Genomic DNA, 20,643 nt, shown 5'->3' on the forward strand with positions numbered 1-20,643 from the left:
GAAAGAGGGCCTCCTTGACCCCCTGGTTTCTTTCCTTTTTACCCTTTTTGGAAATCAAGTCACAGAAATCTCAAAGGGTAGGAGGTGCTGCCGTAGGGACTGGAGGACACACTTTCTTCCCATCACAGGTCTCATGTCAGTGTCGCATTAGGCAGCTCCTCATCTCACATTTACTGAATTTATATTTCTTCATCTTGGGCTGCCCCCTCCCCCAGAGCACAGCCATCTCTGCAGAAAAGAGGCCTTGTGATCAGCCGTGTGACCATTGCTGCGTTTAGTACATCAGGGAAGGGAACAGCCGGCATGCCCTGGTGAGGGGCAGTGCAGGGGAGGCCGAGCCAGCAGACGGCTGTCCCAGCACCGCCCCAACTCTGGCTCTGTTTTGGTTTGGGGGCAGCAGCCACAGGCAGGTCCCAGAGCGCCTGGTGGGAGTCTTGGGGAGACCACTGTGTGTGGACCTCTGTAGTTGAACTCTCCCAAAATGCCAAGCATGGCTCATGGTCACCTGCTCCTGCTCCCCTCACTGTGGTCATGACCTTGTCCAGCTGACCCCAACACACATGTGGCAGAGACCCTGTTGAGCTGAAGGGCCCTGCTGTAGAGTCACATCATCCTGGTAGAAGCCACTGTCACCTGCTGTCTAGCTGTCTCTGGCCTGAGCCCTCCATTCACTCTTCTCACTCCTTCTCTCCTCCCAGAGGGTGGGAGTCTGACCCCCGTGCGGGACAGCCCCTGCACCCCCAGACTGCGCTCCGTGAGCTCCTACGGGAACATCCGCGCCGTCACCACGGCTAGAAACTTAAACAAGTCTTTACAAAACCTGAGCCTGACAGAAGAAAGTAAGAGTCCAGAGGCTGGGTGCTCAAGTTGGGTGGTCATGAGTCATCTTCTGGAACCTTTGGTTAGATGGGCCCCCGCCCCTTCCTGACTACCTGGACGTGAGCAGAAGTCCTGGTTCAGCACCAGGGGTGGCCAGTGATTGTCCTGCAGCCCCACTGGGCATGCCCAGTCCTAAGCCCCCAGCACCCTCCCCCAGCCCTGTACCCGGCAGCCCAGCCTCTTCTGCAAGCCAGGAGACAGAGTGGCTGGGTGCTAACTGCCCCCTCTCATGGCGGTGCCCTGCCAGCCGGCGGCTCGGTGGCCTTCTCCCCCGGGAACCTGAGCACCAGTAGCAGCGCCAGCAGCACCCTGGGCAGCCCCGAGAACGAGGAGTACATCCTGTCCTTCGAGACCATCGACAAGATGCGCCGCGTCAGCTCCTACTCCTCCCTCAACTCCCTCATTGGTGAGTCCCACCTCCCCTTCTCCACTGGTCCCCTGGGCACCCACGGGTTCCCGCCCAGGTGGGCAGTGCTGGCACACACTCAGTGGGAGCAGGAAGTGAGGAGCGTCTTGCTGTGGCGGCAGGACCCTCGCCCTTGGACGCTGGTCTGACCCAGGCCATCTGGGGAGCCAGCCTTGTCCTTGGGCAGGCCGCAGGACTCCCAGGGCTGCAGAGCAGGATGGTTCTGCCCTCTGGAGACATTTGGGGTGTCGTGGCCAGAGCAGGGGGTGCTCCCAGCATCTAATAGGTGGTGTGGCCTCTGATGGCACCCAGGGCCCCCCAGAGAAGGCATGTATGAGGTCCAAGGTCAGAGCCCTGCTCCAAGGGCACAGACAGCCCTTCCCTACTCAAGTTCCCTGGCCAGACCCTCCCCGCCACCAACCAAGGATCCCCCTCTGCGCTTTCACCTTCAGTCAGTCAAGCAGTTTCCTACTTGACTGCCTGGGCATTGACATTGGAGCGAAGGCTCAGAGTGGTCTTGTGTTCTACCTTGAGTGGGGACCCCCTGGTTCTGCTGCCACACTCACTGAGAAATGGGAAGTTACCACATACACTGCATAACCAACCATAAAGACTTGGACCAATGTGTCACACCCCCACATGTATATTTTGTTCTCAACTTAAGGAAAGGAATTATCGACGAAGTTAAAAAACCCAGAGCCCCTCCCCATTCCCTGTGCAAGGTTCCCATGAACTCTTACCCTTTCCCGGGGTTTAAACGTCATGTTAATAATGCCGCACATCCCCTGTCCTCACTCTGCTCTGACAGCTGTGTGTCCACGCTGCTCACCTGAGTCTTGTTTGCTCCCTTTCATGATCTGCTGCAATTCACTTGTCCGTTCTCCTGTTGGTAGACAGTGACCTTGCTCTGACTTTTCCTTCTCTCCTCCTTTTTTTAAAAAGCAGACTCAAGATTTGGCCCCTGGGCTCCTCCCCTTGGCTAGAGAGCTTTGCCTCCAGCTACCTCATGAGCTGCTCCTCAGTCCAGTCATAGTCTTGGTCCAGTGTCATCTTAAAAGAAGCCTTCCAGGCTCCCCCGACCCCAACCCAGAATCGCCTTCTGCAGTTACTCTGCATCTCTCTCCGTCTCTCTGCTTTCCTCCTGAGAACTTTTCCCCAGCAGACTTACGATGTATGTTCCCGTTTATTCTGCCTGGTTCTGTCTCTGACCAGGGATGTCAGAGCCACAAGTGAAGGAACTTTGTCACCTGCCGTAGCCCCAACCCCACATCCCATGCCAGGTATACAGTAAGTACCCAAAACGTGCACAGGCGTGGGCTGCAGCAGACGCCCTGCAGTGTGACACACGTGGGGTCTGGCTCCACGCAGAAGGAGATTGACCGCAGAGGGCTCTGTTCCAAGGAGGACAATCTCCTGTGCGCCCCCCACACCTGGTCCAGTCAGGCTTCCCCATCTGATGGGAGCAAACAAACTCCTCGTGGTGTTGATTTGCGTGTCCCTCGATAACAATGAGGTTGAGCTCACGTGTTCATTGGCCTCCCCTGCTCCCACTTCTGCAGTCACTTGCAGTATTAATTACCCTCCTATTTGGTTGGTATTGTTTTCATTAATGTTCAGTTCTTGGTGGTTTGCTTGTTTCCATGATACTCCCTCTGCCTCTTGGCATCACATCACAGTGTTCCATGTTTCTGACTCACCAGTGTCAGGATCTGAAGGGGCAGGGTAGTCCAAATGTGTTTGCCATCAAAAGCCACGAGATTGGTTCTCTGCTGGCCCTAGAAAGCCCTCAGGACTAATTCCACAAGATGCATCTCCCTGGGGCCCGTAAGAGTCTAGATGACTGTAGGGTCCAGAGCTAGTTGCTACCACCACCCTACCCACTGCAGTACAGCCTGGAAAGGGGGATCCTTTTGTCCTTGGTGCTAGCTTGGGGGTGTAAGGGGTGAAGCGTTGGTGTTTCATTTGAGGCCACATGAGCTCGGAGGGCACAGCCCACTCCTCCCATCCCAGCCACATTCCATGTCCTCCAGGGACTTGAGAGCCCTGTCACTGGTTCCTTCCTCCGCACAAAACCTGGTTCCTGAACATTTTTTGCTGGAGAAAACTGAATTTTATCTGTATATGGTTCAGATCTTTGAAAACGTCGGTGGGCAAGTTTCACAATAAGCTGGAGCTGGAAGGAGCGCTAAGGAGACGAAGTGACTGTGGGCCAGAGCTTGCGTCCACCTGGAAGTGTGGTGCTTACATAAGTGTTTAAAATTCATAAGCTACACAGAATCCCATTACTGGTAGCATTTGCCTGTTTAAAGCCAATTTTTTTCTTTCAACCAAAGAACAATCTCTTTAGCCTCTTTGACTGAATATTGGAAAAGAGGTTTTCAAAACCATGGCAACCTAGGACATCCATTTATTCCCATCTTCTGCCAGAAAACTAGCCCCTCCCAGGCTCCCCCTTCCCCCCACTGTCTCTAGAGCGCTCGAGGTCTCACCTGCCGAGGGAAGTGCTGTCCCCCCACCACAGCAAAGGCTGATCGCATGTGTCTCCACACGCCTGAGCATGTCTGCCCAACGTCTGTGAGTCTGTACTGGGACCTGGCTCTGTGTCACCACCTTCTGAAATCTTCTTTGATGTCTCCCTCTGTATGTTTCTCACCCACTCAGCCATTTGGCCCGACCTCCACGTGTGTCCCCAGTCAGTTCTTTCCATTTCTGGGCCCCCCACCTCAGGACTGGGCATTGGCTTCTCGCTCCCCACCACCTGTGCAGAGCAGACCCCCCACCCCCCCAACATCAGCTCTGCACAGACCACCATCCAGCTGACACGATCACAGAAACTCATTTCCTATAAAGTCCAAGCTGTGGCCAGCACTCAAGGCCTTCCTGCTGAGAGCTGCCTGGCCTTCACCATAGCCCCACCCCCTGCACACACCTCCCAGACCAGCCGCTGGCCCCTAAGTGGGGCCTGGGCACCTATGCCTTTACTCCCCTCCCGCAACCCCTCTCCACACAGCAGTGTCGCCCATTCCTCTCCATCTTGACTTTCTGTGGCGTCTAAGGAGGTCCCTGACCCATCAAGTGCCTTCATGTTACACACTTAACCCGCAGCATCACATCAGGCCATGACATTGCTGTCTTAATCAACAGATTTGGTAAAGCTGCTATTTCTTGCTCTCCTGTGTGGCGGGCAGCCTCTCCTCCATCACCTGCCCTGCTCTACCTCACCTGTCCACCCGTTGCCCTCCTGTCCCTCTCTACCTCCCTCCCTCTCTCCCTCTCTCAGCCTCACCCCATTCCGATGTCCAGAGTGGGGAAGGGAAGGCCTGGTGCTTGTGTCTCACTGTGAGATGGGGTTGGGAGAGCCTTCTGAAAGGGTTGTATAGATGCATTGCCTGGTCTACCCAGGGCTCTGTCTAGTAAGCAAGGGAGGAGGTGGGCAGGATCCTCCCAGAGGGGCTCAGAGTCAGGGTTATGAAGAGGGGAAACGCAGAAGCCCCAGACCTGGGGGCTGATTCCCAGGGAGGTGCTTGGCCCAGTCCTGTGATAGAACATCAGGGTCCATGACCCCTAAGACCCAGGCAACAGATCACAAGTGACAGCTCCTGCCTCCAAGAGGCTCCACCTGCTTTCTCCAAGCTGCCCTGCCTGCCCCCAGGGACTCTGGGATCCAGAGTTGGCCACAAAGCTCTGAGCAAATTTTTCTACACCCAATGCCATTTAGAAAGTTGTGGCCATTGCTCTGAGAAATAAATCCTAAAACCATTAGTTATGATCTTTTATTACTTTTAGTCTAGACATGAAAATAGGCTCTCAGCACTCATGGTGAGCACCAGACACGGCGCCCTGTCTGAGCTCGCTCAGTGCAGCAGCACCCACCCCAGTCCCCCATCCCCTGAGGGGCTACACTCGGGGGGGTCCAAGCTCTGTGCCACACAAACTCGGAACTTTCCCTTTTGGGACAGCAGGTGTAAAACCAGGACAGTTCACAAAACAGAGGCTGAGAGGGGGTGGTCAGCGCCAGGAGAGCAGTGACGGGGGGTGGCAATTCCAAGCTCCTGTTCTGTTTTCACTAGTAAATCATATACTACTCACTGTGGTCAAAGACAGTGACGAAAATTAGATTTTTTTGTTATTCCCATTGGACATGAATCTGAGCAAACTCCGGGAGATGGTGAAGGATGGGGAGCCTGAAGTGCTGCAGTCCATGGGGTCGCAAAAAGTTGGACATGACTTAGCAACTGAACAACAACAAATTGAATCAAAAACAGAGTGATATCAAAGTCGAAATCTTCTGCAAGAGAGCCAACAGTAGTAATAAAAACAGATTTTATAAAGTGAATGGTACCCCTTTCTCAGTGCACAGTGCCACCGTGTACTCCTACATGTTCATGCCAGAGGCACCTTGATTAAGGCTCTCATGGGCCCCTTGGCCCCCACTGTTCCCTCCCTTCCCCATTCTCCCTGTTGCCACATGTCTGTCATCTGTAGTCAAGCAGACATTTACTGTGCCCGTCACACTCTCTGTCACATGGGGAGGCTGCTGCCCTGGTCAGTCTGAGCTCAGAAACAACAGGAGGGAGGTTTGTCCAGTCGCTGTGGTGAGCAGGAGGGGTCTTTGTAGGAACGTCCCATCCGTGGACCACTTCTCCTGACTGAGTGAGCCACGTCCATGAATAAGCTCCACCTCATTCCCCCTGGTGTTGTGAATCGGGACCGTGCAAAGAGCAAATGTGAAGTCCTATGGCCTGAGTAGTGGGAGAGGCCTCCCAGGCCCAGCCTGTCGGAGGTCAGCCTATGCAGGCAGCTCTGCTCCTACAGAATCATTCAGAGGCCGTGGCAGCTGTCGGCACCTTTTCCCACAACGAGGGTGGAAGGATAAGGTGATGGGAGTTTTTGTAAATACTCCCTGAAAGGTGTTTTGTCTGTAGTAGTCACCTGAGGAGCAAGGCCGCATGCACACACGAGTGAGAGATCAGCCTCCTCCAGCTCCATCATGCTGGAAACAGGAACCACAGTCCCAATGGAAAGGGGCCGGGGCCATGCCGCCTCCCGTTACGAACGAGGTGTCGGGCGCAGCAAGCCAGGACTTGTCCATAAGCATGGACATGGGGCACACAAGAGAAATTGACCTTTACTCTGAACCTTCTTTTCCAGTCACTCTTCTGTGATTTGAATGTCGTGTAAAACTCATTCCCTTTGAACAATGGTGTCCATCAAGAAATGCTGTCCTCCAGTGGCCCTTCTTGTATTTAAATTCTTCATAACTAGAGGGACTTTCTAACTAGGGGCTGGCCGGTCAGATGACATGTGATCACAGCTTGTTTGAAATCCTCTTTTACTCCCTGTCGTTGAATAAGCACTTTCTTTTCAACAAACCAATTGTCCAGCTTCCCCCAAATAAAAAGGATGCGGTGGTATGTGGCTGTCTTCCTCATCCAGGCCTGCAAGGAAGTCCTGCCCCTTTCTAACTTTTTCTTTCAGAAAGATCTAGCCGCCAGAGGTGAAACTGTGTGATCAAGCCTGTTCACTACCTGGAATTCCTAAATCTTGGGCTCCTTAGCAGATAACAAAACCAGAACTTCCCATAATCCCAGCTCTTTTAAGTGTCCACCCCCAATGCATGGTTAGGTCATCAGAAGAGAGAGCTATCCCAGAAGCGCCACCCCCCTCCCCCACCCAAGCACACAGTGGCAGCTCCTTGTTATTAAAACAGCTCCTGTTTCTCTTTCCCAGGAGTTTCATTCAATAGTGTTTACACTCAAATTTGGAGAGTCTTGCTGCATCTGGCTGCGGACCCCTATCCAGATGTTTCTGACTTGGCTATGAAAGTGCTCAACAGCATTGCCTACAAGGTACGTGTGAAGGGTGCTCTTCATGAAGCTCTCAAGACCCTGGTTTTCAGTTATGAATATTCATGCAGAGAACTCCAGGCACGTTCAGGTCTTCACCATGGTTTAGAAACTTTGAACAAGCATTTTGAATCCAGAGGTTCACAAACTCCATGTGCGTGTAGCTTGTGTTGGGGCATGTGTCACTGCTTCTGCTTACCCACATCAGGGCAGCAGGAGATTAGGTGGGGATGTCTGTGTGACCTGTAGCGACGTCCTCTCTTCCATTCCCAGCACCGGTATCGTACGACTTCCCTTATTCATGACCATTCTAACGAAAGGAAACTCTTCCAAGAACCAGCTTTTGGTTTCATTAGTACAGTTGACTCCTGAACAAACACAGGGGTTAGGAGCACCAACCCTGACCCCCTGCAGTCAAAGTCAGCCTTTCTTATCCACATCTCTGTATCCTTGGATTATATACTACCACGGTGGGTGTTTATTGAAAAACACATGTGTTTAAGTGGACCTGTGCAGTTCAAATCCATGCTGTCTGAGGGTCAGCTGTGTTTCTCTGTTGTTTTTCATTCTCCATTGTATTGATACCAGCTTTTAGCTTTATTGCTTCATTTCTTCTGCTTACTCTGTTCAATTTTCTCTTCTGATTCTAGTTTCTTACGATGGAAGCTTCAGTCATTGATTTTAGTTCTTTCTCCTTTCAGTTCAGTTCAGTTCAGTCGCTCAGTCGTGTCCGACTCTCTGCGACCCCATGAATTGCAGCACGCCAGGCCTCTCTGTCCATCACCAACTCCCGGAGTCTACCCAAACCCATGACCATCGAGTCGGTGATGCCATCCAACCATCTCATCCTCTGTCGTCCCCTTCTCCTCCCGCCCCCAATCCTACCCAGCATTAGGGTCTTTTCCAATGAGTCAACACTTCGCATGAGGTGGCCAAAGTATTGGAGTTTCAGCTTCAACATCAGACCTTCCAATGAACACCCAGGATTGCTCTCTTTTAGGATGGATTAATTGGATCTCCTTGCAGTCCAAGGGACTCTCAAGAGTCTTCTCCAACACCACAGTTCAAAAGCATCAATTCTGTGGCGCTCAGCTTTCTTCACCGTCCAACTCTCACATCATACATGACCACTGGAAAAACCATAGCCTTGACTAGACGGACTTTTGTTGGCAAAGTAATGTCTCTGCTTTTAAATATGCTATCTAGGTTGGGCATAACCTTCCTTCCAAGGAGTAAGCGTCTTTTAATTTCATGGCTGCAATCACCATCAGCAGTGATTTTGGAGCCCAAAAAACTAAAGTCTGACACTGTTTCCACTGTTTCCCCATCTATTTGCCGTGAAGTGATGGGACCAGATGCCATGATCTTCGTTTTCTGAACGTTGAGCTTTAAGCCAACTTTTTCACTCTCTTCTTTCACCTTCATCAAGAGGCTCTTTAGTTCTTCTTCACTTTCTGCCATAAGGGTGGTGTCATCCGCATATCTGAGGTTATTGATATTTCGCCCGGCAATCTTGATTCCAGCTTGTGTTTCTTCCAGCCCAGCGTTTCTCATGATGTATTCTGCATATAAGTTAAATAAGCAGGGTGACAATATACAGCCTTGACGTACTCCTTTTCCTATTTGGAACCAGTCTATGTTCCATGTCCAGTTCTAACTGTTGCTTCCTGACCCGCATACAGGTTTCTCAAGAGACAGGTCAGATGGTCTGGTATTCCCATCTCTTTCAGAATTTTCCACAGTTTATTGTGATCCACACAGTCAAAGGCTTTGATATAGTCAATAAAGCAGGACTGGAAACTCTCCCAGTTCTTCTTGTGAGCTCTGGGAATTATTTGACTTTTCAGTGGTTCTTTCCCCACCCTTACGGGTTTTCACCCCACCCTCAAGCAAAAAGTAATTACAGATTCAAGGAGCCTACCCTATAGACCCTGGAAGCCCTCTCCTCTCTGCCCTGCAGATTCCATCCACCTCAGCTTCCATGCTGCTCCTTTCTGTCCCCTCTGCTTGCCGCCCTGCCGAGCTATCTTCGTACCCTTCCCCCACCACAACCAGGTCTGCGGGAACTGCCTGCAGGCCAGGAGCTAGGCAATGAGTTCCCTTCCCTGAGAGACCACAAGCCTGCAGTACCCAGTGTCCGAAAACAGCTGTTTCTTTTTTCCCAGCTGGGCCTGGCAACCCACTCCAGTATTCTTGTCTGGAGAATCCCATGGAAAGAGGAGCCTGGCAGGCTACAGTCCATAGGGTCGCAAAGGGTCAGATGTGACTGAAGTGACTTAGCACAACGCACAGCACAGTCTTTCATGAATAGAATGATAGGATGCAGCAATAATGAATGCCATAAAGAAGTCATTCATTATAGCATTTTTGAAGATTTTTATAACTTTTTGATTAAATTTTAGGCTTACAGACAAGTTGCAGGAAGAGTACAGGGAACTGTCGTCCGTTGTCACAGTTTACTTGCTGTGTCTCCATCCTCATCCAACCCTAATCGCTATCCAGAGGTTGTCCACAGGCTGCCAGCTACCTGAGTGCACATGGCTCGTAATGTTACTCGCAGCTTCACTCCTGGTCCGTTATTTTTTCTAAACTGGTTATCAAGCCGTCCCGTTTGCTGCCACCTCACTGGGGTTGGCCTCCCATTTAGCCCAACCTCCTGCAGCACCTGGCCTCCTGCTGACACCATATTTGTGTGGTGTTCGATTCCTTCACCAACATTTTTCTTCACTGGTGAAGTTCTGTCTTTTCCCGGCTGTCTTTTCCTTTTCTTGCCTGTGGCTGCTATTTCAGCTCCTGGTAGCATCACAAGTAGTAATAACACAGCCTTGTCATGTACCCAGTTTTAAACTGCTGTAGCAACCAAGCTCATCTTCTTCCTTGAAGGAGCAGTGAGGATATTGCAGGAGCAAATCCTAGGATTATCCCCTGCCTGTGGTCACATGTGTGGCTCTCTCTGGAAGCAGACTCCCAGGTCCACAGTGTTCGCTGCACTTCCTTCCTATGGGCACTGCCAGCCTCATGCGAAAGTGCTGGGAATTACTGTTGGCCCTCTCGGGACCACTGGGTGGTTTATTCCACACGGAACTCCCCTTGACCCCAGTGAGCCCCTCGCCCACTTTCTTCATCATCCTACTGCATGACTAGCCACAGAGGCACCTGAATTAAATTTTTTCGTTCTGTAATACAAAACTGAGAAATAGTCCAATCATCTCCTTTTTCAACTAATAATAAGATTGATTCAAAATTAAACTTTTCTAAAGTACATGGTTGTTACAGCATGTTAGGGTCTGTGCCCAAGAGAGGGAGGAAGTACAGTTTTGAGAAAGAAAATAGAGGAAAGAAAGGCAGTCCCGGCAAAAGGCATAGTGGGCCTCAAGTGGGCATCTGTGAAAATGAAGCCTCCCCGCCATGCCCAGTCCTGACCTCGCTGATGCTGGTTCTCCTCCTGCGAGGCCGAGGATTGAGGGAGCCCAGGCCCCCAAGAGTGGGGCTCTGCCAACTACCAGCCAATTCATCACAGTCACCACCGTTGCTTGAAGTGAATTCTACCTGGGACTTAGAGTCCAAAAAGAAAGTTTACATTATTTATCTAGGAAGTTTGGTTTACAGAAAAATTGCTTTCTAGATAAATAGAGTCGTGTGTTTCATAGATGTCCATTCTCAGTGCTCTGGCATCCAGGTCCTCTGCCTCGAGTTAGCCCAGAATTAACTGTGAACCATCCTTTGGGGAGTCACTTCCTCACGCACGAATCCAGATCCTTGGTGTGCAGTTAACAGGGCCTTCTCTGAAATACTCCCTCCCCCAAGAGAGAGCAGCCAAAAGCCTCCATTGGTGTCCTAAAGCCTAACTGTGTCAGGATCCAGTTGGGAAACTCCTGTCCTCATCACCCTTGTCTCTGTAGGGTGTTTGCCCTGAATTAGACTTTTCCGAGTTCTTGTGAGGCAACGTATTTCTGGGAGAAGATCTGCAGAGTAAGAAAGTGCTCAGAGCTGGAGACAAAGGGGGCGTCTTACTGCGGCCCCAGGCTCCCATGATGGAGACTGCCCCCATTAACTGCAGGGGGGCAGGGAGCACAGGTGGGGGTGACGTGTGCACGTGTGTGTCCCTGCAAATTGTTTCTGTTTGCATTGGGCTGAGAGGATACATCTGAGCTAGAATCTGACTGTTAACAAGATGTTTGCTGCCCTCTGAAGAGTTGGCCTGTAGCTGTGACCATGACCTCCCACCACTGCTCTTCCTCTTCTGGACTCAGCACTTGCCTCGGGCCTTCATCAAGCCCATCTGCTGGTCCAGTGACTCCAGTGCAGCATCATGGAGGGGAAAATGACATGGCATCTCAACACCCTGAGACCCATGGGCAAGTGTGCTCGCAGTCAGTGATGCTCCCAGCAGGGTCCTGAGGTCTCGCAGACCCACGCTCCATCCTCCTTTGTAACAGCCCAAGCCTGACACCCAGCAGGCACACCAGTGTTTCTGTGTTAGCTTTTTCTGTATGCTCTCTGTGAAACGGCAGCTGCGACCAGCCCAGAAAGGGGCCTCCCTGGAGGGTATCTCCCACACCTGCTCCCTGAGCAGCCCCTGTCCACACCAAGCCCACAGACAGGTGGGTCTGCGTGACCACTGCCCACTCAGGCTTACTGCTGCAGCTCTGCAGCAATGAATGTTTGCTGCACAAATAAGAAACTTTAGGCGAACAAGCGTCATCTAAGCCTGAAACCCTACAATCAATCACCAGTCACAGGGCTTCCCCAGCCAGTGGCACACCCACCTCTCAGGATTTCTAGAACAGATGCAAAACTAGAGCTGTGTGCGGCAGCCATCAGTGTGAAATGCATTGAAGAAGCATGGCTGTCTTCTTTGCCCTCAAGGCAAAGAGAGAACAAGCCAGGGTTGTGCCGCCTCCACCCCAAGAAAGAGTGGGGAGGCTGAGTCAGTCACCCCCAGCCCACACCTTCTTTCCTTTGAAGCTTCCTTGGATGGGAGCCTTCAGGATGGGTGTCCCTGGAGAGACAGCTCCGTGGGCTGCAGCTCAGGCAACAGCAGATCCTCTGGGCTTGGGGAGCCTTTGAAAGGTCGTGGATTCTGCTAAAGTCTGCATTTCAATCCAAAGTCTTTCTCCATCACCTCCCACTGATTTCCTGGAAATTTTGAGGAGGCACTTAGTTTCTTAGCTTAAATTTCTTTTCTCCTTTTAGACCTCTTAAGGGATCATTTGGCTCTCAGGCTCTGTTGGGGTTTTGTGTGTGTGTGTGTGTGTGTGTGTATGTGTAGGTCAAATAATTTAAATACCAGAGCAAAACAAACATGAACAATACAACTTTTATAATTCAGAAAACAAAAAAACAGCCTTTTAATAGGCTGGTTATGATCCAGTTCTAGCTGTTTTCATTTCAAATTGAAGGCTTATCTGGAAAACATTGATATTATGTTGGTGGTTTTGTTTTCTATAATTTCTACCTGTGGGCTGAACATAGGTGTGGCCTCCCTAACTGCCAAGAGAATAATCCGGAATGGAAAGGTCCTCCGTGAGTAGCCAGTCAAGGGTTCTCCTGGAGCACGTGATCATGGGAGAGAGGGCACAGATCTAGGTCTCATGTCTATTCACAAAGTGCTGACCCCAAGGGGTTGTTTGAGCCTGCCCTGAAATACAAAAGAACAGTGAGGCTAAGCCTGGGCGGGCTCCTTCTGGAGTGCCAGCTCTGCCCAGGAAGCTGCTCCCTCCAGGGGAGCTCCTGCCCCAGTGGGAGCCTGGGTGTGCCCAGTCCTCACTAGTCACAGTGCAGTTTTGTCACAATGTTTGTCACGTGGGCGCAGGGAGATGCATCCCTGGAGCCTCACTGGAACAGGTGAATACCTTCCAGAAGAGCTACAGAATATCACTTTATCTACAGGGTGACATTTCGGGGGAAATTTTCAACTAGGACCTTCCATTCCTGTGAGATTTCCTCAGCCTAAAGCCCTTTTCTGTGACTTTGAAGCTACTCAAAAGCAGCCACCAGCTTGTGCTTATCTTGTAGCCTCAGGTCATCACAGTGACCACCCCCCTCACTTGTCCCTTTGCTCCTTCAGGCCACAGTGAATGCCCGGCCTCAGCGTATCCTCACCACCTCCTCCCTCACGCAGTCGGCGCCTGCCAGCCCTACCAACAAGGGCATCCACATCCACCAGGCAGGGTGAGTGATGGGCAGCCCGCACCCCAGGGTCTGGGGAGGTTCCCAACACAGCCCTCCACAACCACCCCTCAAACCTACAGGTCCTCTCTCACATCCCCACATCATTGCATCTGAGCCCCTCCTAGGATCCTTTCCTACCTTCATCTGCACAACTGTTCAGCAAAAGCTGAACTGAATCTGACTCCATTAAGGATTTTATCAGAGAGGGTCCATGTCTCCCAATGGGTGACCAGCAGGTTGGAACCCTCCTCGTAATCAGTGTTCACAGGGCTGTGCACTGGATTCTAGGGGAGCACATGTGCCCTGCACCCTCCTAGGGCTGACTCACAGTCCTGACCAAGCTTGCCTCTGGCTGCACTGGTTTTCAGGGGAGGATGGTTCTTAGAACCTGTTCTTAGAATGGTTCTTAGAAACTGGAAGGGGTCATTAATTCACCAGCAGCAGTTCAGGTTTGGAAGTCACATCAGCAAGTCAGGTGGTGGAGGCTGTTCCAAGCTGGTGACCCTCAGCCCATTCCCAGGATCTGGGTGTGAGTGGGACCAGTGGAAGTTGCTTGGGGTTTGGTGTCAAAGGAGTGGGCTCTGGGTAAAACAGAGTTTCTTCTTCCCCAATGGCAGAGGCTCCCCTCCAACATCCAGCACAAGCAGCTCCAGCCTGACCAATGACGTGGCCAAGCAGCCAGTCAGCCGAGACCTGCCTCCAGGCCGGCCAGGCGCCACGGGCCCTGTGGGGGTGCAGTACACACCCCACTCCCACCAGTTCCCCCGGACGCGGAAGATGTTCGACAAGGGCCCAGACCAGGTACAGACGTGGCTCTAAATGCTAACTTCCATCAACATTCAGTTACACCCCATAGGTGGGTGTGCTCTCTGCAGCTAAGTTAAACGAGGCTGTTTAGGAGAGGGAGGAATTGGCACCTTTGTTTGTCAGGGTTGCAAGAAAACATACTAGGGTGGACTCGCAAGCTGGGGCCTTGTGTCTTGTCGAGACTGCTTGCTGCTGTCCCGGCCAAGTGGACACAACATAGAGAGAGCATTCTGGACACACCAAGGACGTGTCTCAGCTCACCAGTGACCAGCTATTTTAACAGGAAGGTCACAGCAGCCTGCAGGCTGACTTTGGAGCTAGAGCAGGTGTTGAGGGTGGACAGGTGTCCACACCTGCTGCTAGCCCCGCCCACCTGGCTTCGGAGCCACCTGTTCCCCTCGCCTCAATGGCCGAGGAATAAAAATGGCCACAGGCACCTTTGCCAGGTTTAGCCTCCCAGCTGGACTCTGCGTGAGTCAGCCAGGCAGGAGTGGCTCACCCACAATCTGTGAGTCCTGGCTCAGCAAAGCTGCAGTTCCCCCTGGCAGGCGAGAGGTAAGACCTTATTGCTGACCCCATCTCTCTGAGGCACTTCTTATGCCCTGTCACGTGCAGTGAGGCTAACCCCTCCTCCGCCAGCCCAGCTCACGTTAGTTCTACAACAGGGGAACAAACTGACCCACCACAGCACCAAGTGTTTTAAGTTTTAATGTTTAGAAGTCCCAGATGGCCCGAGCTCTGCTGCGCCCTTGTCCAGAAGCCACAGGGCAGGTCAAGGTCCTGCGTGTATGACTGGCCCAGTGGGAGCGACAGCCCTGGGACCAGACAACAGAGGCCCCGTGTGGGGCTGCTAGACCCAGCACTGAGGACGAGTTTCGGGCTCTGCAGCCAGCCTACCTCGGCCATTTCCGGGGGACGCTCTGCCTCTTTGCGCAAACTCAGAGCCCTGTCTTGACAGTCAGGGTTCCTTGGTCACCAGGACACAGAAGTGACGGGACCACAGAGATACTATCCTCAGAAACCTGAACACTGACACCTATGCCTTGGTCTCCAGAGAGGGACTGTCTTGAGCTCACAGAGAGGGTTGGGGTTGACGTGACTAACTCTGTTTCTGTCTTCTCCTCTCCTCTTTCCCAAACGCCCCAAAGACCACCGACGACCCAGATGATACTGCTGGACACAAAAGTTTCATCTCAGCCACGATGCAGACAGGGTTCTGCGACTGGAGCGCGCGGTACTTTGCCCAGCCTGTCATGAAGGTAGACACGCATTGGCAGCTCTCAGGGTTTAAAGCCAGAATTCCCCAGCCTGCACTGCCCTCATCTCCTCAGCAAACGAGCATGGGCCTCCAGAGCCCCGGCCTCAGGCCTGGGTATCTGAACCCTTCTGCTCTGAGCTCAAGGTCTGATCCCCACTGGCTTGCTCACTGTGACCCTCAGGGGCCGTGACTCCCACCAGCACACATGCTATTGCGCAGGCCTGGCCCTGAGCCATGGAGTGGGGCAGGCACAGGGCTTCACAGGGCCATGTTGTGCCCACTGGCCTCCTGTTCCACTGAGCGTGGCTGTTAAGAGGACACCAAATTGTTGTCATGGTAGCTGGAATTAATGGTTAAAAAAACAGCAAAAGAAACTGACTTCACTTACCTGCCTTTCTGAACTTGCCAGTATAAAATGTGTCATTTTGTCTTGATTGGCAAGGTCACCCAGGAGCCCCCCAGGCTTGAGCTGCTCCCGGCTTCAGCGACTATCAGACTGAGCTAGCTAGCTAGGGCTAATCTGACTTATTCTGGGACACTGCCTTCCAGGTTTGATGACATGACATGTCCTTTCGCTGCAGACTTGAGCCACACAGTCAGGCTGCCAGGGTGGGACAGGGCGGTGCTGTCAAAACAGAATCTTGGTGCCCATCTTTTTGCAGGGAGCACTGCAGGGGCTCATTTTGGACTTTGATGGTCTAAAGCACATTTTTATCTTCCTCTCCCCTCATAGATAATGGAAAATTGAAAACTGCAGCTTATTCTTACTTATATATTGAGCTATATATCCAAGAAATTTCCAGGAAGAGTGTTTGGACTGTATTACAGCTTTTCTCTTACTTTCCTGTTTCCCTGTAGTGATACTGGCTTTTGCCAATTACAACACAGAATAATGGTTGTCAGTGCCTGAGGCAGGTGATAAAGGAAAAGCAATCTCTCAATAACAAAAACTAGAATCCACGTAAACGTCCAGCAGGAGGAGAATGGTTAAAGAAGGTTGAAGTACTTGATAGGATACTACTGGAGCTACTAAAAAATAAAGCTTTGAAATTAGTAACTTAAGAAAATGCTCATAACAAAATTTCCTTAAAAGGGAAAAAAAAACAAGACATAAACTGGCCATGAGATAGCCCGAGTTTCCACACTTAGCACACAGTACCTTTATAGTCTGGAGTTGGAAACGGCAACCCACTCCAGTATTCTTGCCTGGAAAATTCCATAGACAGAAGAGCCTGACAGGCTACAGTCCATGGGGTCACAAAGAGTTGGACACGACTGAGCGACTGAGCATGCACCTTTATATCAGGGAAAAAAATACGTTAAAGAAATGATCCCAAGAGATCACTGAGGCCTGTTACAGTCAACCACGTGTATTGTCCACACCTGGGTCGACCTGCTGCCACTGATCTCTCGGGCTTCTCTGGCTAAGGATGGAGAGAGTGGGCAAACACGAATTTGTCCCAGGAGATGGTTCGTTGCTGGTGCTATGGGTAGCAAGTCATCCTTTAGATCTGTGGTACATACTGTCTGCTTTGAAGTTAAGAGTGGTGAGTCTAGTCTAGTAGTAACAGACATTCGAAATCCGTGATACAGTCTTCTGCTCCAGGCAAGTGTGGTCAAGCGACACAGACTCTAGGTGGCCGGTCCACCGTCTCACTGAAACTGCAGTGACTGTAAGTCAAAGAAGCTGCTTGGTGGGACCCTGAGCGGCTGTTCTCGAAGTCTCTGGGCATGCCTGTTCTCAGTTCTTCCTGTGGGAAGAAGTGGCATAGGTAATCCAAAACACATTTTTCTTGAACATAGAAACAAACTTGACTTTTCCCCTAAGGATCTGCTTTTCTTTCCTCAGCATTGGGTACTTAGAACACAGGTGTCCTCTGTGAGCGCACATCAGCTGACCTTGGAGGAAGGCTCCTTGGACAAGGGCTGCCATTTGTGGGGACCCCTACATATGTGTTTACGTGTTTCACTTAGGTGCAGACCCACAGCCAGCATCTGCTCTGGGGCTGAGCCATGCCTCCCTTTTTTTCAGCAAGTTCCCCTGCCTTTGTGCTCCTCTGTGTGTGTTCTAGCTGGAAGTGTGTCTGAGAATTCCTGCTGGGGAGGGTCTCATGTGTCACTAGCCTAGAGGAGACAGAGGCTGTGAGCCCAGTGCATCTGTCCTGGTGCATCATGCTGGCTCCCAAAGTGGACCTCGCAGTGTGATGAGGGGAGAAGGGTCCCCACAGGATGAAGTCACCTTTCACTGTGGAGCCCACGAGAGGAGCCAGGAAACAGTTGCTGCATGCATGTTCTGTCTGACTTGCCACGTTTGCAATAACAAAATCCCATTGGATGTAGCTTGAAATGACAAGCTCGAGGTGTTATGGTTGAAAATGAAGTTGTTACAGTGAGTTTTGTCTGTAATCCCTGTTGGCAACTTAGGGTGCTTAGGACCCAAGTGATTTTTCTTTTACTTTAATTAGAGACCTTTCCAAACTTTAGAAGAGGACATGTTTAATCTCATTGCTTTTTTTTTTTTAATTTTATTACTTTTTTCAGGTGGTATTCATAAGGACCTTCTTTTATTAATTTAATTAATCATTGAATGACACATTTGTGCAATAAAATGCATTAGGAACTTTTTAATTAACCTGTTTCATATGCAAATTAAAGATAGCTCAAGGCTAGGATTGTACCTCAAAAAGGACAGAAGAACCCCAAACTCTAAATCACTTCAAAGGTAAGCATAGGAAACTACATTTTCACCAGATAACATAGTTATGCCCAATGTTTACAGTCACATACAACTAATGGTTAGTGGGATTGAATACTCAAAACATGACTGTAACGACAGTTTTTGCTGACTTTTTATCAGTACACAGTCAGATTTCTTACAGGTCTGTGTGACCAAAAAGAACTACATTCTAGACTGTTCTCCTTTGATTGATGGAACCCCCTCTCTCTTCTCTGGTTTGGTTTCTAGAGTTCATATCTTACTTTAGGAAGGATGTTAAAAATGGTCTGTCATGTGCTTAAAAAGAAGAGGCATACTGAATGAAATTTGTTCTGATTATAAAAATAATATGAATTTTTTTTTTCATTCTCAGGTTGGTAAATTTCAAAGATTGATTTCTAGCAAGAGAATGATTACCGGGGGGTATAGGGTAATAGGAAGTCTCACACACTATGGGTGGCTGGTGAAATACTAGCTTGGTATAGGGCAGTTCAGTAGTAGCTATCCAAGCTATAACTGAGTAGGGCTTAGAAACCAGCAGTTGGAGAAGGAAATGGCAACCCTCACCAGTATTCTTGTCTGGAAAATTCCATGGACAGGAACCTGGTGGGCTACAATCCATGGCATCGCAGAGCCAGACACAACTGGGCACAGCACAGAAACCAGCAATCCCACTCTGAGAAGCAGATCGTAAAGCCGCTCCTGTGCATGAATGTGTAATAACTGTGTCAAGAAATGCTGTTTCAGATTATTTGTAATAACAAAAAGTTTGAAAACAAAAAAGAGAATATTAATAAGGAGACAGTTAAAAATGATTCATCTGTGTAGTAGACACAGACATTAGTCAGTGAGCTTCATCTCTGTGTGAGACCTTGATTGGATGTCCTTGATATAGTAGGTCAAATAACATGATGGTCCAAGATATGTGCACAGATGTTGTGGTTCCGTAGATTCATGTAAGCTTCAGAGGAAGCTTGGAAGGTGACTCTTCATGCAGTTACTTATAGAAGAAGATAAGACTGGAATCAGGGCAAGGGACTGTCCTTTTTACATTATATACTTCCAGCTCTTTGAATTTTTTAAAAAGAACAATAGTTTGTTTCATTAATTCAGGACAGATTAAAATATAACATTCAATTACAAAAAGAGCTTTATAAAAAAATAAGAGTGAATACTTCTTGTATTTCCAGTTCGTTGTACGGAGGCAGCATTACTCTGTTACCAAAACCAGTCAAAGACATAAAGAGAATAAAAATCTACAAGCCAGTATGCTTCATGAACATGGACCCGAAATCCTTAACATAATATTCATAAATAAAATGCAGCAGTACATAAAATAGATTCAACACTGGTGACCAAGAATGCAGAGTTGATTCAGCACTTTTAAATTAATCCTATAACTGACTATATTAACAAACTAAAGAAAAACCACATGATCATCTCAGTAGCTGCAGAAAAGGGATTTGATGGAATTCAACAGCCATTCAAAATAAAAACTCCTAGCCAACTAGGAATAGAAGGAAACTTCCTCACTCTTATACTGGGTGCCTACAGAAAACCTACAGTTAACATATTTTCACTGATAAAAGACAGTGCTTTTTCTCCAAATCAGGTGTAAGGCAGAGATGTCTAATCTCACCGTTCCCATTCAGCATCCTCCCAGAGGTCCTAGACAGTAAGGCAAGAAAAGAAAATGTGTACACATGGGGAGGGTGAAATAAAACTATTCACAGACAATATTGTATGTATAGAAAACCCTAAGTAATCTGCAAGACGCTGCCAGAATAAGTGAGTTCAGTAAGATTGCAGGATACAAGGTCATTATACAAAAATCTGTTTATTTCTGTATGAACGATTGGAAATTACAGTAACATCCAAAAAAAAAATATCATGAAGTACTTAACTTAGCTACAAATCTAAAAAAAAAAAAAGCAAAACCCAAATGTTGAAAAATGAAAAACATTGATGAAAAAAATCAGAGAAGACTTAAATCAGTGAAGACCACATTCATGGGTTGAAATACTATGAAGTTCAGATGTCTGTTCTCCCTAAACTGATGTATATAGAGCAAAGCAATCTCAATCCAAATCCCAACAGGCCTTTTCTTTTTTTAAAATATATTGATTTTTAATTGGAGAATAACTGCTTTACAATATTGTGTTGGTTTCTGCCATATATCAACATGAATCAGCCACAGGTCTACATATGTGCCTTCCCTCTTGGACCTCCCTCCTGGCTTTTTAATCAACAAGCCGAGAAGGCAATGGCAACCCACTCCAGTACTCTTGCCTGGAAAATCCCATGGATGGAGGAGCCTGGTAGGCTGCAGTCCATGGGGTCGTGAAGAGTCGGACATGACTGAGTGACTTTACTTTCACTTTTCACTTTCACACATTGGAGAAGGAAATGGCAACCCACTCCAGTGTTCTTGCCTGGAGAATCCCAGGGATGACGAGGCCTGGTGGGCTGCCGTCTATGGGGTCGCACAGAGTTGAACACGACTGAAGCGACTTAGCAGCAGCAGCAGCAGCATTCTACAATTTATGAGGAAAAGCGA

General features: G+C 49.5%; 1 protein-coding gene across 16 annotated transcripts in view; it reads left to right on the forward strand.

Moving 5' to 3' along the window:
* Positions 1–20,643, forward strand: part of RPTOR (regulatory associated protein of MTOR complex 1) — a 315,148-nt gene that overhangs the window by 267,914 nt on the left and 26,591 nt on the right. For all 16 annotated transcript variants that reach the window (XR_014078516.1, XM_081575767.1, XM_081575768.1 and 13 more), the window contains 6 exons: positions 699–839; positions 1,127–1,285; positions 7,016–7,134; positions 13,202–13,305; positions 13,923–14,106; positions 15,261–15,371. Coding sequence is in view for 15 of the 16 variants with exons in the window: in XM_081575767.1 (XP_081431893.1) it covers positions 699–839; positions 1,127–1,285; positions 7,016–7,134; positions 13,202–13,305; positions 13,923–14,106; positions 15,261–15,371 (818 nt within the window). In the remaining variant the exon portion in view is untranslated. The remainder of the gene's footprint in view (positions 1–698; positions 840–1,126; positions 1,286–7,015; positions 7,135–13,201; positions 13,306–13,922; positions 14,107–15,260; positions 15,372–20,643) is intronic.

The sequence above is a fragment of the Giraffa tippelskirchi genome, chromosome 3, assembly GCF_054371585.1.
Source record: "Giraffa tippelskirchi isolate mGirTip1 chromosome 3, T2T-mGirTip1v1.2.pri, whole genome shotgun sequence".
In the NCBI taxonomy this organism is placed as follows: domain Eukaryota; kingdom Metazoa; phylum Chordata; class Mammalia; order Artiodactyla; family Giraffidae; genus Giraffa; species Giraffa tippelskirchi.